This window comes from Arachis hypogaea, chromosome 19, assembly GCF_003086295.3.
Source record: "Arachis hypogaea cultivar Tifrunner chromosome 19, arahy.Tifrunner.gnm2.J5K5, whole genome shotgun sequence".
Taxonomy (NCBI): Eukaryota; Viridiplantae; Streptophyta; class Magnoliopsida; order Fabales; family Fabaceae; genus Arachis; species Arachis hypogaea.
The window spans coordinates 45,434,898-45,452,185 of NC_092054.1; the positions used below are offsets into that span (position 1 = coordinate 45,434,898).

Here is a 17,288-nt window from a genome sequence, read left to right on the forward strand (position 1 = left end):
GAGCTGGTAATCTGCCTCATGGTTACGCCATGCCTCAACAAGGAATCTTGGAAATTGAGTTGTTTGACGTATGGGGAATTGACTTCATGGGACCTTTCCCACCATCATACTCAAACACTTATATTCTGGTGGCAGTTGACTATGTATCAAAATGGGTTGAGGCTATTGCCACACCCACCAATGATACTAAAACAGTGTTGAAGTTCCTCCAGAAACATATTTTTAGCAGGTTTGGTGTCCCTAGAGTACTAATCAGTGATGGAGGCACTCACTTCTGCAATAAACAGCTTTACTCTGCCATGGTTCGGTATGGAATTCGCCACAAGGTGGCCACTCCATATCATCCACAAACCAATGGGCAGGCTGAAGTCTCTAACAGGGAATTAAAGAGAATCCTGGAACGGACAGTAAATACCCGTAGAAAGGATTAGGCAAGGAGCTTGGATGATGCTCTGTGGGCTTACAGAACAGCATTCAAGACCCCTATAGGGACCTCTCCATACCAACTGGTGTATGGTAAGGCATGTCACCTGCCCGTGGAACTGGAACATAAGGCCTACTGGGCAACCAGATTCCTAAACTTTGATGCCAAATTAGCAGGAGAAAAAAGATTGCTCCAGCTAAATGAGCTAGAGGAGTTCAGATTCACAGCTTTCGAAAATGCCAAGCTATATAAAGAAAAATAAAAAAAGTGGCATGACAGAAAGCTGTCATCTAGAATCTTTGAACCAGGACAGAAGGTTCTGTTGTTTAACTCTAGACTCAGGCTATTCCCCGGGAAACTGAAATCCCGGTGGAAGGGACCATACGTGATTACAAGTGTATCACCATATGGTTATGTGGAGCTTCAAGATATTGATTCTGATAAGAAATTCATTGTCAATGGACAGAGAATCAAGCATTATCTAGAAGGCAACATTGAGCAAGAATGCTCAAGGCTGAAGCTAGATTAAAAGCTCAGCAAGGTCCAGCTAAGGACATTAAAGAAGCGCTTGTTGGGAGGCAACCCAATTTTTATTTACTTTCATGGTTTTTCATGTTTTATTAGGTTCATGATCATGTGGAGTCACAAAATAAATATAAAAATTGAAAACGGAATCAAAAACAGCAGAAGAAAAATCACACCCTGGAGGAGCATCTGTCTGGCGTTCAAACGCCAGAACAGAGCATGGTTCTGGCACTGAACGCCCAGAATGGGCAGCATCCTGGCGCTGAACGCCCAGAACAAGCATGGTTCTGGCGTTCAACGCCAGAAATGGCAGCAAATGGGCGTTGAACGCCCAAAATGGGCACCAACCTGGCGCTGAACGTCCAGAGTTGTGTGCAAGGGCATTTTGCATGCCCAAATTGGTGCAGGGATGTAAATGCCTTGATACCTCAAGATCTGTGGACCTCACAGGATCATTTCAAGATCTGTGGATCCCACAGGATCCCCACCTTCCCTCCTCATAATCCTAGTTTTTTCTTTCCACATCTTCTTTTTCATCTATTCCCTCTTCTTTTGCTCGAGGGCGAGCAACATTCTAAGTTTGGTGTGGTAAAACAATTATGTAAAGGATCTATAGCTCAGTGGTAGAACATGTGGCTGCAAATCAAGAGATACCTCAGGGGATGCACTTCCCTCCACATAATTATTGGAAGCAACTGAGGATAGAAATACCAAAAATCACTAGGAATCAAGCCACAAAGGCAAGGAAGAGACAAAAGAGCTCAAGAACATCATTGGTGCCTCAAGAAGGAAATGCCATCATCACTAAGGTGGACTCGTTCCTTGTTCTTACTTTCTCTGTTTTTTGTTTTCTCTATGTTAAGTGCTTATCCATGTTTGTGTCTTCATTACATGATCATTAGTAGTAATTAGTGTCTAGTTTGATTTTATCCCCAATTAAGTTATAGTCTATTTTTCTCATCATCAGCAAACATGAATAAAATAGTAGATCTTTTGAATAAGAGGCAATAAAATTTTGAGTTTTTAATAAGAAAAATTCTAATTAGTAACATGTGGTGGCAACGCTTTCTGTCTTCTGAATGAATGCTTGAACAGTGCATATGTCTTTTGAATTTGTTGTTTAAGATTGTTAAATATGTTGGCTCTTGAAAGAATGATGAACATGAGACATGTTATTGATAATCTGAAAAATCATAAAAATGATTCTTGAAGCAAGAAAAAGCAGCAAAGAACAAAGCTTGCAGAAAAAAATATAGAAAGAAAAAGAAAAAGCAAGCAGAAAAAGCCAAAAGCTCTTAAAACCAAGAGGCAAGAGCAAACAGCCAATAACCCTTAAAACCAAAAGGCAAGGGCAAATAAAAAGGATCCCAAGGCTTTGAGCATCATTGGATAGGAGGGCCTAAAGGAATAAAATCCTGGTCTAAGCGGCTAAACCAAGCTGTCCCTAACCATGTGCTTGTGGCGTGAAGGTGTCAAGTGAAAACTTGAGACTGAGCGGTTAAAGTCAAGGTCCAAAGCAAAAAGAAGAGTGTGCTTAAGAACTCTGGACACCTCTAATTGGGGACTTTAGCAAAGCTGAGTCACAATCTGAAAAGGTTCACCCAGTTATGTGTCTATGGCATTTATGTATCCGGTGGTAATACTGGAAAACAAAGTGCTTAGGGCCACAGCCAAGACTCATAAAGAAGCTGTGTTCAAGAATCATCACACTGAACTAGGAGAATCAATAGCACTATCTGAATTCTGAGTTCCTATAGATGCCAATCACTCTGAGCTTCAATGGATAAAGGGAGATGCCAAAACTGTTCGGAAGCAAAAAGCTACTAGCCCCGCTCATCTAATTAGAATCTGAGCTTCATGCAAAAAAAAAAAAAAAAAACTCTGAGATATTATTGCTTCTCAACCTTTTAGTCTTCTATTTTATTTGTCTAGTTGCTTGAGGACAAGCAACAGTTTAAGTTTGGTGTTGTGATGAGCGGGTATTTTATACGCTTTTTGGGGATAATTTCATATAGTTTTGAGTATGTTTTAGTTAGTTTTTAGTCTATTTTTATTAGTTTTTAGGAAAAATTCATATTTCTGGACTTTACTATGAGTTGTGTGTTTTTCTGTAATTTTAGGTATTTTTCTGGCTGAAATTGAAGGAGCTGAGCAAATATCTGATTCAGGCTGAAAAAGGACTGCTGATGCTGTTGGATTCTGACCTTCCTGCACTCAAAGTGGATTTTCTGGAGCTACAGAACTCGAAATGGCGTGCTTCCAATTGCGTTGGAAAGTAGACATCTAGGGCTTTCCAGAAATATATAATAGTCCATACTTTGCACAAGGATAGACGACGTAAACTGGCGTTCAACGCCAGTCCTCTGCCCAATTCTGGCGTCCAGCGCCAGAAAAGGATCAAAAGCTGGAGTTGAACGCCCAAACTGGCATAAAAACTGGCGTTCAACTCCACAAATGGCCTCTGCACGTGAATTGCTTAAGTCTCAGCCCTAGCACACACCAAGTGGGCCCCATCACACACCAAGTGGGCCCCAGAAGTGGATCTCTGCATCATCCATCATAGTTTATCCAATTTTTGTAAACCTAGGCTACTAGTTTAGTATTTAAACAACTTTTAGAGACTTATTTTGTATCTCATGATATTTTCAGATCTAAACTTTGTATTCTCTGACGGCATGAGTCTCTAAACCCCATTGTTGGGGGTGAGGAGCTCTGCTGTGTCTCGATGAATTAATGCAAGTATTTCTGTTTTCCATTCAAACACGCTTGTTCCTATCTAAGATGTTCATTCGCGCTTAACTGTGATGAAGGTGATGATCCGTGACATTCATCACCTTCCTCAAACCATGAACGTGTGCCTGACAACCACCTCCGTTCTATATCCGATTGAATGAGTATCTCTGAGATCTCTTAATCAGAATCTCCGTGGTATAAGCTAGAACTGATGGCGGCATTCATGAGAATCCGGAAAGTCTAAACCTTGTCTGTGGTATTCTGAGTAGGATTCAAGGATTGAATGACTGTGACGAGCTTCAAACTCCTGAAGGCTGGGCGTTAGTGACAGACGCAAAAGGATAGTAAATCCTATTCCAACCGGATCGAGAACCAACCGGTGATTAGCCGTGCTGTGACAGAGCGCGTGAGCGTAGTTTTCACTGGAAGGATGGAAGGTAGCCATTGACAACGGTGATCCACCAACACACAGCTTGCCATAGGAGGACGTGCGTGCGTGAACAAGAAGACAGAGGAAAGCAGAGATTCAGAAGACAAAGCATCTCCAAAACTCCAACATATTCTCCATTACTGCATAACAAGTAACCTTTAATCCATGCTCTATTGTTTATTTGCAATTCAACTGATAAACATAATTGACTTCCTGACTAAGATTCACAAGATAACCATAGATTGCTTCAAACCAACAATCTCCGTGGGATTCGACCCTTACTCACGTGAGGTATTACTTGGACGACCCAGTGCACTTGCTGGTTAGTGGTACGTGTTGTGAAAAGTGTGATTCACAATTCGTGCACCACAAGTCTACTTGAACTTCATCTTGATATTTAAATTGGTAGGATTCATGAGTCGTCACGGGACCTTAGCCCTACTTGTGCATGTATGTCTTGGAGGATTGATTTATTTTTAACCAAGTAAATAGAATCATTTTGCATTTAGTTGCATTCACGTAGATAGTTGCATATAGGTAGAGTGCATTTAGTTAGATCTCATTGAATAAATGTTGATATCATTTGCTTTCTCTTGATCTAAGCATGAGGACATGCTTGGTTTAAGTGTGGGGAGGTTGATAAACCCCATATTTAGGGTTTATCTTGTGTCGAATTTAGAGGGTTTTGTCAACCTTTCTCCCATTTATCCAATGAAATAGCATGGTTTTGTAAATTTTCCTTAAATTGTGCTTAAGAGTGAAAACATGCTTTTTAGGTCCTTAATTGTTTAATCTTGATTTACCTTCGATTCCATTAGATGCCTTGATATGTTTGTTAAGTGATTTCAGATTTAGGAGGCAATGATTGGATCAAGGGAATGAACAAAAAGCATGTAAAAATAGAGAACTCATGAAGAAATGAAGGAATCGCAAAAGCTGTCAAGCCGACCTCTTCGCACTTAAACGACCATAACTTGAGCTACAGAGGTCCAAATGATGTGGTTCCAGTTGTGTTGGAAAGCTAACATCCAGGGCTTAGAAAGGATATAAGATTTGTCATAGTTACTACACGTATGGTGACAAGTACGCGCACTATACGCCCACGCGTCGTTTCTGCCATATGATCCACTTAAAGCAATACGTGGCCAGCGAATTCTAAAGCCTTGTGGGTCCAATCCAACTCATTTCTAATGCTATTTAAGCCAAGGATTGAAGGGGAATCAACATAATTACACACATTAGTTTAGTTTAGTTTAATTTTCGGAGGGAAAGTTAGTTTTAGATAGAGAAGCTCTCACTTCTCTCTAGGATTAGGAATTAGGATTAGGATTAGTTCTTAGATCTAGGTTTTCATTCATGCTTCCCTCTACTTTTGCTTCTTAATTCTTTGTTGTTGCAATCATCTTCTTCTATTATTTTGTTGTAATCTCCTTCATGTTGCTTCTATGTTTTGTTGTAGATCTACTTTTGTTCCTTCTATTTTCTTCCAATTCAATTTGAGATAATTCATAATAATTGTGTTTCTTTTGGTTGTTGTTATTAATTCCTTGCAATAAGTAGTTATTAGATTTCATTGTTGTTATCAATTTACTTTGCTTTCCTTTTATGCCTTCCAAGTGTTTGATGAAATGTTTGGTTGGATTTTAGTATAGAATTTTCTCCTCTTAGCTTTGGTAGAGTAATTAGTGACGCTTGAGTTATCTAATTCATTTGTTGATTGAAGATTGAAAGTTGCTAATTGATTTGGATACCACTAAAGCTAGTCTTTCCCTTGGAAGTTGGCTAGAACTTGTGGAATTAAGTTGATTCATCCACTTGACTTTCCTCCATGGTTAGAGGTTAACTAAGTGGTAGCAAGGGACAATTGTGGTCACAATTGAGGAGGATAGCTAGGATGGGACTTCTAATTCTCATTCCTTGTCAAGAGCTTTTCTAGTTGTTAGTTTATTTCCTTTGCCATTTACATTTCATGTCTAATATCTCAAAAACCCCCAAATAACTCATAACCAATAACAAGACACTTCATTGTAAATCCTAGGGAGAACGACCCGAGGTTCAATACTTCGGTTTATAGATTTTAGGGGTTTGTACTCGTGACAAACCAATTTTTGTATGAAAGGATTATTGTTGGTTTAGAAACTATACTTTACAACGAGATTTTAATTGTGAATTCTAGACCACACAAAAGTCCAATCATCAAGCGACTGGGGAAGGATCCTCTCATGTTCAGCCAGTACTGAGCTCTCCAGGACCGAGGAGGATGATTCCTACCCCTCGGGTTCGTGTGATCAATCCTTCTCAGACTTCTGCTGCTACCTCTTCCCCTACTGCCGTTCCTCCTCCAAAGAGACAAAGAACTGTTGAGCCCTTCAATTTGGATGCTCCCGACTTTGATGCTGTCGGGTTTGTTGATCAACAGATCGCCCCTTATGGTGTGATTCCTACTGACGATGTTTCCCTCCTTCGTCACTTGGACTTTATTACCCGTAGTAGCATTAAAATAGCACATATGGGGGCGGCTCTGTACCGGATTGCCCAACATCTTCCTATCCATGCAACAAAGGCCTTTGTGGAGGAGGCCAAATCGGAGTTTGACCAGATTAAGGGTTTGAAGGAGGAGCTCGAGGTGAAAGTGACCAGGTTGGAGAAAGAGTTGGAGGGTGAAAAGACTAGAGCTGTTTCTTTGGCGGCCTCTGCAAAGTTGGCTGAGGATACGGCGTTGAAGCATAAGGAGAGCTATGTCACCACTTATAGGGAGATGATTGATCTCAGGGAGAGTTTGGAGTCTGTCCGAGCTGATTATGCCGAACTTCAAGGTCATCTTGTAGGTAGTGTTAATGCTGCTTATGAGAATTTGAAGGAGCAGGTTCGAGTTCTTGTGCCCGAGCTTGACCTTACTCTCTTCAGCTTGGACAACATTGTGAAGGATGGTAAAATTGTCCCTGATGACCTTGATGATGGTGACGATGTCGAGCCTCCTCCTGTGCCTGCCGCCAAAGTCTCTGTTGTGCCGACTTCTTCAACTCCTGCAGGTAGTCGTCCCGAGTCGGATCCTGATTGACAGATCCTGAATCGGGATGATGGGACGATAGATGCGGTGCCTCTTCAGACTCATCCTCCTTCACCTCGTGATGCTACAGCTGAGAAATCTTCGGATCCACTATGAATATTTCTTGGTGTTTTTGTGTACAGCCCAGCTTGTGGGCTTTGAACTTTTTATATTTTGTAATTTGTGGTTTCTAACTGCTGGATACTTTTAGTTGCTTTTCTGTTAGCAACTTTATTAGTTAAAAAACAAAGTAGCTTCTCAGGCTCTTTGGGTCGACTTTAGGTGGCCTCTTGAGTCTTGTTATTATTATAACCTTATTTCTTCTATGATATGCTTGTCTGCACCTATCTAACACCTTCTAGGTTTCTTTGGAGTGTTGGAGCCTTATTGTCCGGCCTCTTTTGATTGCCTTCGTACTCTCATATTTGTAGTTTGATTGTGGATTTCTGGGTCCAACTTGTATGCCTTCTGTTGGCCGATTTCTGCATTTCGACCTGAAGCTTAATCCATTAGTTTGGACCTTTGTTAGGTCTCTTTTATGGGTTTACCTTTTTTGGTATCTTGGTCGGGCCGGTTTTATCATGCTGGTCCCTTCTAAGTTATTTCTAGTAATCCTCTTTTTGGACCTTTGTCAGGTTTCTTTTAGGGATTACTTTTTATAACTTTTTTTGTTTTGGGCCGACTTCATCACGTCGGTCCCTTCTAAGTTATTTCTAGTAATCCTCTTTTTGGACCTTTGTCAGGTCTCTTTTAGGGATTACTTTTTATAACTTTTTGTTTTGGGCCGACTTCATCACGTCGGTCCCTTCTAAGTTATTTCTAGTAATCCTCTTTTTGGACCTTTGTCGGGTCTCTTTTAGGGATTACTTTTTATAACTTTTTGTTTTGGGCCAACTTCATCATGTTGGTCCCTTCTAAGTTATTTCTAGTAATCCTCTTTTTTAGGGCTGGCCAGGCCTCTTTCCAGGGATTTACTTTTTATAACTTTAGTTGTTATGGTCGACTGGTCCGACTTCTCTACGTCGGCCGGTCTTTAAGTTATTATTAGCAACCCATTTTTATTAAGACCTCGTCAGGTCCTTTCTATGGATCACTTTTGATAACTTCTTGCATTATTCTGTTTCTGTCGCTTTTTCATCTTTGCCGATTTTGTAGAAATTGGGTTTGATCCCCGTTGGTCGACCTTCTAATGAATTTGGTTTTCAACTTTGTTGGTCTTTACCGTGATCATGCAGTGAATTTAATTTTCACTTTCTGCCGATCTATAGCTTTATAATCGGGTGATGAATTTTTTGCATTTCAGATTAATGCGTCTTGATAAAAGATTTGTAGGAAATCTAAAAAACTTTATTCAAAATAGAAAATATGCAAATATATACATGTGGGAGTTTTACTCCTCTAAGTTAGGTATTTTATGAATCTTGGCTTGGTACCTCATTAAAAAACCCTTTCAGGAAAAAGAGTGCACCTCATCCTAAGATCCTTATTATCCCTAACTATAATACCTTCGTAGGTTGCAAGCGTACCATGACCTGGTAAGCTCTCACCCTTCGAGCTCGGACAGTCTGTAGTAGCCCTTTCCAAGTACTTCTATGACTCGGTAGAGTCCTTTCCAGTTTGCTGTCAGCTTTCCTTCTCCAGGTCGAGTTGTTCCGATATCATTTCGGATTAGGATGAGGTCGTTCTCGGCAAAACCTCACGGCACTACCTTTTGATTGTATCTTGAAGCCATTCGGCGTTTTAGTGCCTCTTCCCTGATCCGAGCTCTTTCTCGAATTTCTGGAAGTAGGTCGAGTTCTTCCCTTTGAAGTTGGGAGTTGGCCTCTTCATTGTAGTGGATCACTTTGGGCGATCCTTCTTCGACTTCCACTGGGATCATTGCCTCCATTCCGTAAGCTAATCGGAAAGGTGATTCCTTTGTGGTGGAGTGTGGAGTTGTTTGATTTGCCCATAGGACTTGTGGGAGCTCTTCATCCCAGGCTCCTTTTGCATCCTGTAATCTCCTTTTTAACCCGGCCAGTATAACTTTGTTGGCAGCTTCTGCTTGCCCATTAGCCTGGGGGTGTTCTACGGATGTGAATTGGTGTTTAATTTTCAAGTCGGCCACCAATTTTCTGAAGCCTGCGTCTGTGAATTGAGTGACATTATCTATGGTAATGGAGTATGGGACCCCGAACCTTGTGATAATATTTCTGTATAAGAATTTACGAGTTCTTTGAGCAGTGGCGTTAGCCAGGGGCTCTGCCTCGATCCATTTTTTGAAATAGTCTACCCCCACGATGAGAAATTTGACTTGTCCTGACCCCTGAGGGAATGGCCCAAGGAGGTCGAGTCCCCATTTTGCAAATGGCCAGGGTGAGGTTACGCTGATGAGCTCTTCTGGTGGGGCGATGTGAAAATTAGCGTGCTTTTGACATGGTGGACATGTCTTTATGAATTCCATTGCTTCTTTTTGCAAAGTTGGCCAATAAAATCCGGACCGGAGTACTTTTTTTGGCGAGGGCTTGTGCTCCAAGGTGGTTGCCATAGATGCCACTGTGTACTTCTAAAACTTCTCTTGTGTTGGAAGTCGAAACACATTTTAACAGTGGTGTTGAAATCCCTCTCTTGTATAGAGTATTATTTATGATGGTGTAGTATTGTGCCTCCCTTTTTAACTTCTTTGCCTCCTTCTTATCTGTAGGGAGTGTTTCTATTTTGAGGTAATTAATTATGGGAGCCATCCATCCTTGATCCAGACCTGTTATGGCTAGGACCTTTTCTTCTTCCGAGATTGACGGGTTCTGCAGCATCTCTTGGATGAGGCTTCTATTGTTTTCCCCTGGTTTAGTGCTGGCTAATTTTGAGAGTGCATCAGCTCGAGCATTCTATTCATGGGGTATGTGGTGGACCTCATATTCCCCGAGTTGTCCGAGATGTTCCTTGGTTTTGTCCAAGTACTTTTTCATGGTGGGATCCTTGGCTTGATAACTCCCCATTATTTGTGAAGCGACTACCTGTGAGTCGCTGAAGATGATAAGATTTTGAGCTCCAACCTCCTTAGCCAGCTTCAAACCAGCTAGTAGTGCCTCATACTCAGCTTGGTTGTTTGAGGCAGGGAACCTGAATTTGAGAGAAAGTTCGATTTGGGTTCCCTGGTAACTTTCAATTATCACACCCGCGCTACTTCCAGCTTTGTTTGAGGAACCGTCTACATAGAGATTCCACTCTGTAGGGATATCCAGGATGTTTGTAAATTCTGCAATGAAGTTGGCCAAATATTGTGATTTGATGGCTGTCCGAGCTTCATATTGAAGGTCGAATTCGGATAACTCGACTGCCCATTGTAGAATTCTTCCTGCTAGATCTGTTTTCTGCAGGATGCCTTTTATGGGCTGGTTGGTCCAAACCTTGATGATGTGGGCTTGAAAATATGGGTGAATTCGTCGAGATGTTAGTATAAGCGAATTTTTCTATCTTTTGATAGTTCAATTCGGACCCTTGTAGTGCTTTACTGATGAAATATATGGGTTGTTGTCCACTGTCATCTTCTCGGACCAGTGCTGAGGCTACTGCCCGATTTTCTACTGCGAGGTACAACACAAGTGGCTCTCCTTCCCGTGGCCGAGTTAGGATAGGTGGTTGTCCCAGGAACCTTTTGAAATCTTGGAAGGCCTGCTCACACTCCATTGTCCATTCGAACCTCTTTCCTTTCTTTAGAGTAGCGTAGAAGGGTAGAGATCTTATTGCCGATCCGGCTAGGAATCTGGACAAGGCTGTCAATCTTCTATTGAGTTGTTGTACCTCTTTGACACAGGTCGGACTCTTCATGTCGAGTATAGCCCGGCCTTTATCCAGATTTACCTCAATTCCTCTTTGTATGAGCATAAAACCCAAGAATTTACCGGCTTCTACCGCAGAGGTGCATTTTGCCGGGTTAAGTCGCATGCCATGCCTTCTTATAGTGTCGAATACTTGGGTGAGGTTGGACAGTAGCGACTCTTCACTTTGTGTCTTTATTAACATGTCGTCCACGTAGACTTCCATGATTTTTCCAATGTGGTCTGCAAAGACCTTATTCATTAATCTTTGATAAGTAGCTCCTGCGTTTTTGAGTCCGAAAGGCATGACGATGTAGCAGTAGTTTGCTTTTGGGGTTAAGAATGAAGTTTTTTCTTGATCGGGTGGGTACATTGGGATTTGATTTATCCTGAATAGGTGTCCATAAACGAGAGGTATTTGTATTCGGAGGAGGCATCCACCAGAGCGTCGATACTTGGGAGTGGATAAGGATCCTTTGGGCAGGCTTTGTTGAGATCAGTATAGTCGGTGCACATCCGCCACTTTCCGTTTGATTTTTTCACCAAGACGACGTTAGCTAGCCATAGTGGGTACTTGACTTCTCTTATGAATCCTGCCTCCAGTAGAGCTTGTACCTATTCTTCCACATCTTGGGATCGTTCTGGTTCGAGCTTTCTATGTCTCTGCTGTACTGGCCAAGATCCTGGGTAAACTGCTAGCTTGTGGCACATTAATTTAGGGTCTATGCCCGGCATGTCTACGGCCTTCCATGCAAAGAGGTCGACATTGTCTCGTAAGAACTGTACGAGCGATTCTTTTATGTCTCCCTTTAGGATTGTGCCGATATTGGTTATTTTGTCTGGGACATCTCCGATCTGGACTTTTTCTACTTCGCCTTCGGGTTGTGGACAAAGTTCTTCCCGCCCTTGAACTCCCCCGAGTTCGATGGTGTGGAATTCTTCTTTTCTGCCTCTGAGGTTTAGACTTTCGTTATAACAGGGGCACGCCGTCTTCTGGTCTGCTTTTATTGTAACTATTCCTTCCGCGGTTGGAAACTTCATGTACAAATGTGGAGTCAAGACTACTACGCCGAGTTGATTTAATGTTGTCCGACCTATTAAGGCATTGTAGGCTAAACTCACGTCAACCACGATGTAGTCTATGTTGAGTGTCCTGGATCGGTTCCCTTTTCCAAAGGTCGTGTGTAGTGAGATGTACCCTAGTGATTGGATTGAAGTGTCTCCTAGCCCGAACAGGCTGTTTGGATATGCTATGAGTTCTTTTTCTTCCAGGCCGAGTTTGTCGAAGGCAGTTTTGAACAAGATGTCGGCCGAGCTTTCCTGGTCTACCAGTGTGCGGTGGAGATTTGCATTGGCCAATATGATAGTGATGACCATGGGATCGTCATGTCCTGGGATGATGCCGACTGCGTCCTCTTTAGTAAAAGTGATTGTGGGGATGTCGGGTGCTTCTTCTCCTTCCTCAACATGATATACTTCTTTAAGATGTCTTTTGCGGGATGATTTGGAGATTCCTCCTCCCGCAAATCCCCCGTGTATCATGTGGACATGTCTATCCGGTGTACGAGGAGGTCGTTCAGCTCGTCCGACATCTTCGTCTCTTCTTCTTTTTCTTGGTTCGTCTGCTCGGCTGGCTAAGTACCGATCTAACTTTCCCTCTCTTACCAGTTTTTCTATGACATTTTTTAAGTTGAAACATTCGTTGGTGGAATGTCTATAGATTCGATGGTATTCACAATGTTCAGCTCGATTTCCTCCTCCTTTTTTGCTTTTGAGTGGTCGAGCTGGGGGTATCTTTTCAGTTTGACATACTTCTTGGTAGACATCTACAAGAGATACCCGAAGAGGGGTGTAATTGTGATATTTATTGATCCTTTCTCCATGCTGATCTTCTTTTTTCTTGGACTCTTTATCCTTATCTCGAGAGGAGTAGGAGAATCCGGACTTTGAGGTCTCTCCTAGTCGAGAGTTTTTCTCCATGTTGATGTACTTCTCTGCTCGTTCTTGCACTTCATTCAGAGATGTGGGATGTTTTTTCGATATAGAGTGGCTAAAAGGTCCCTCTCGCAAGCCATTGATGAGGCCCATAATGGCTGCCTCTGTTGGTAGACTTTATATGTCTAGACATGCTTTGTTGAATCTTTTCATGTAGTTGCAGAGACTTTTCCGATCTCCTTGCTTCATTCCTAATAGACTTGGGGCGTGCTTAGTTTTGTCTTTTTGGATAGAGAATCTGGCTAGAAACTTCTTGGCTAAGTCATTAAAGCTTGAGATGGACCTAGGGGGTAGATTGTCGAACCATTTAATTGCTGTCTTTGTTAAAGTAGTCGGGAAGGCTTTGCAGCGGACTGCATCTGAGGCGTTGGTGAGGTACATTCTACTTCTGAAATTACTGAGATGGTGGCTGGGATCTGTAGTGCCGTCGTATAAAGTCATGTCGGAAAGTTTGAAGTCCTTTGGGATTTTGGTCCTCATGATCTCTTTGGTGAATGGGTCTTGGTCCTTATGGGAGCTATCTTCGTGACCAGATCGAGTAGTTTTGGCCTTGAGATCTGCTTCGAGTTTTAGGAGCTTGTCCTCTAACTCGCGGCGTCACCTGGCTTCCCTTCGTATGTCTCTTTCAGCTTCCCGTTGATGCTCGACCTCTTTTTCGAGTTGTTTTAAGCGATCCTGAAGTGCCTCCATGGCTCCCGTGTTTGGTGAATTCTTGTCTTTATTAGGTTGAGGAGTATCTTTTGATGTAGTGTCTGCGTTCTTATGCGGCGTCCTTTCTTCTAGATCGGAGTCGTTGTCGTTGTCAAGGTTGTCTTCCATGATGATGGGATGACTTCCAGGTTCCTCGGCAACGGCGCCAATATTTCGAGGGTTACCTGAAACTGTAGGTCGATATCGGATGAGATCTTCTATACCGGTCAGAGATGACGTGTCTGGCTGGTGGGTGGCGGCCAAAGCTGTCGCGTCTGACTTGTTGGGCTGGCTATGCTGCTGATCCTTTGTCACCGGAGAGTGGGGGTACCTGCAAGGGACTCCGATGCTTAAGTTAGCAAGGGTATTAAGCAGGTTTTTTGTAGAATCAGAGTATGAGTTATACCTGGGTGCTCCAGTGTATTTATAATGGTGAGGAGTGACCTTCTTGGAGATAAGATAGTTATCTTATCTTATCTTATCCTTGAGTGAGGTCATCTTATCTTCAAGGGAACGCCCTTATCTCTATAGGCTTGGACTGCCTTTGGATTTGGGTCGTGTTCCTCTGTTTGGGCCCTATTTGGGATTTTCCTGGCGATTTGGCCTAGATCTTTGAGTGAGGTCGGATAATCCTGACCTGAAGAGGTCGGTTGACTTGTCATCTAAACATCTCGGGTCGGACAGTTCGACCCAGGGTATGAACAGCATCCATGAAGGATAAGTATTGATATCCCGAAGAGGAATCCACCAAAGCATCAATATTGGGAAGGGGATACGGATCCTTTGGGCAGGCTTTGTTGAGGTCGGTATAATCGACACATATCCTCCATTTTCCATTTTGCTTTTTTACCAACACCACATTTGCTAACCAAGTCGCATACTTGACTTTCCTGACCAATCCGGCTTCTAGTAGTGCTTGAACTTGCTCTTCGACCAGTTGAGCTCACTCTGGTCCAAGTTTACGCCTTCTCTGTTGGACAGGTCGGGAACCGGGATATACCGCCAGTTTGTGTGTCATGAGTCCGGGGTCTATTCTGGGCATGTCAGCATCCTTCCAAGCGAAGAGGTCGGAGTTTTCCTGCAGGAGTTTTACGAGTTCTTTCTTCAAATCTATCTTTATCTTTACTTCTATGTTGGTATTTTTTCCGACTTCCTCTCCGATTTATACTTCTTCCGTCTTTCCTTTAGGTTGTGGTCATAGCTAATCTCTTCCTTGGACTCCTCCGAGCTTAATCGAATTGACTTATTTACCTTTACCTCGTAGATTCAAGCTTTCATTGTAACTTTTTTTGCCAGCTTTTGATCCCCTTAATGGTAACAATTCCGTCCTATGTTAGAAATTTCATGCAGAGGTGAGGAGTGGAAACAATAACTCCTAGTCAGTTTAGAGTTGTCCTCCCAATTAGGGCATTGTAAGCAGAAGCTACATGCACAACAATGTAGTTGATGTTTAGGGTTTTTGATTTCAATCCCTTTTCAAAAGTAGTATATAAAGAAATGAACCCTAATAGCCTAATCGGTGTATCCCCTAGCCCGAGAAGAGTATCCGAGTAGAATTTCAATTCCTTTTCTTCCAACCCTAACTTGTCAAATGCAGGCTTAAATAGTATGTCAGCTGAGCTTCCTTGGTCCACCAAGGTCCTATGTAAGTTTGCATTGGCAAGTATCATAGTAATCACAACGAGGTCATCATGCCCAGATGCAATTCCTTGCACGTCCTCTTTTGTGAATGAGATGGTCGGGAGATCGGGGGTCTCTTCGATGACATAGTAGACTTCTTTCAAGTATCTCTTTCGAGACGACTTGGTCACTCCTTTGCCGGCGAATCTCCTTGCTATCATGTGGACATGTCGCTCAGGAGTTTGTGGGGGTTGACCTCTTTGACCAACTTCTTCATCATCTCTCTTCCTCTTTCTATGGCCGTCAGACCTTTCCATGAGATATCTATCTAACCGACCTTCTCTGGCTAATTTTTCTATCACATTTTTTAGGTCGTAACAGTCATTTGTAAAGTGTCCATATAGCTTGTGGTACTCGCAATACTTATTATGACTTCCTCCCTTTTTATTTTTGATTGGACGCAAGGGGGAAGCTTCTCGGTATGGCAAATTTTTCTGTAGACATCTACGAGAGAAACTCGTAGCGGGGTGTAGTTGTGATACCTCATAGGTTTCTCTGAATCAAATTCTTCTTTCTTCTTGGGATCCTTTTCCTTTTCCCGTGCCTAATGAGGATTCCCTAGTCGCCAATTTGGTTCTCGTAGCCTGGCATTTTCTTCCATATTGATGTACTTTTCAGCTCGCTTTTGTACATTGTTTAAAGAAGTCGGGTGTCTTTTTGAGATAGACTTGAAAAAAGGGCCTTCTCGGAGACCATTGACCAGTCCCATTATTATTGCTTTTGTGAGTAAGTCTTGGATTTCCAAACATGCCTTGTTGAATCTCTCCATGTAGTCCTTGAAGGATTTGCCGACTTCCTGTTTGACTCCAAGCAAATTGGGTGCATGCTTGACCTTGTCCTTTTGGATTGAAAACCGTGTAAGGACTTTTCGCACAAGGTCGTCGAAACTAGCAACCGAACTAGGTGTCAGGTTGTCAAACCATGTCATGGCCGACTTTGTTAAGGTTGTCCGGAAGGCCTTGCAGCGAGTAGCATCTGAGGCGTCAGCCAAGTATATCTGTCTTTTGAAGTTACTTAGGTGGTGCCTCGGGTCGGTCGTCCCATCATAAAGATTCATGTCTGGACTTTTGAAATTTCTAGGAACTCTATCCTGTATGATGTCTTCAGTGAAAGGATCTTTCCCTCCCTAGGGGGTGTCTTCCCAAGTTGTGCACGAATTCCTACCTCAGAGGTCAGATTCCAACTTTGAGAGCTTTTCTTCCAGCTCTCTTCGTCGTTTAATTTCTCTTCTCAAGTTTCTCTTTGCCTCTTGCTGTCGCTCTAACTCCTGCTCTAGTTGTTCAAGTCGGCCATGATGTCCATGTAACAATCCCATAAGGTCGGTGGAATGTGGTTGGTTTTCATCTTCCGGGTGACGAACCTCGGAAGGAATTCTTCTGTGATGGCGATCGCTCGACGCGCCTTCACCATGGGGTTCCTCCGACCTTGGAGGAGGTACCACAAGGGCTTGATCATTGTTGACCATGTCTTGTTATTCTGGGTCTGACTTAGATGTTGTATGTCCGTCTTCAGGGTAATCGTCCGCCATGGAGTGCTGATTCCTAGGTCCCCGGCGCAACGGCGCCATTGTTCCGAGGGTTACCTAAAATTGGGTCGAGTTTAGGCTTGAACGTAAAGTCCAAGCTCTTGGGAAAGGTGATTTCTGACTTGTCCTGGGTTGTACGACTGTCGTCCGAGTTGTTGAAAGGAAATGGGGGGTGGTACCTGCAAAACACTCTGATGCCTAAGTCAGTAAGAGTTTTAGCAGGTTTTAAGTGTATTGGAACTTAAGTATACCTGAGAGTGTCAGTGTATTTATAGGTGATGAGCCAATAACTGCCCCTTTATCAAGGGGTTGTTAAGATCTCTCTACTAGAAATGGGTAAGAGATATTAGAGGTTAGTTATAACTCCTTCAGAGGAGAGTTATAGGGTTTTGTCTGATCTCTCAAGAGATCGATTACGTGGTAGTTGTCCTTTGAAC

The 17,288-nt window shown here is 42.7% G+C and overlaps 1 protein-coding gene across 1 annotated transcript; it reads right to left on the minus strand.

The window, feature by feature from the left end:
* Positions 1–15,870: 15,870 nt before the first annotated feature.
* LOC140182256 (uncharacterized) lies at positions 15,871–16,383 on the minus strand. Its single transcript, XM_072228399.1, has one exon. The coding sequence runs from the start codon at positions 16,381–16,383 to the stop codon at positions 15,871–15,873; it is 513 nt and encodes a 170-aa protein (XP_072084500.1).
* Positions 16,384–17,288: the final 905 nt, after the last annotated feature.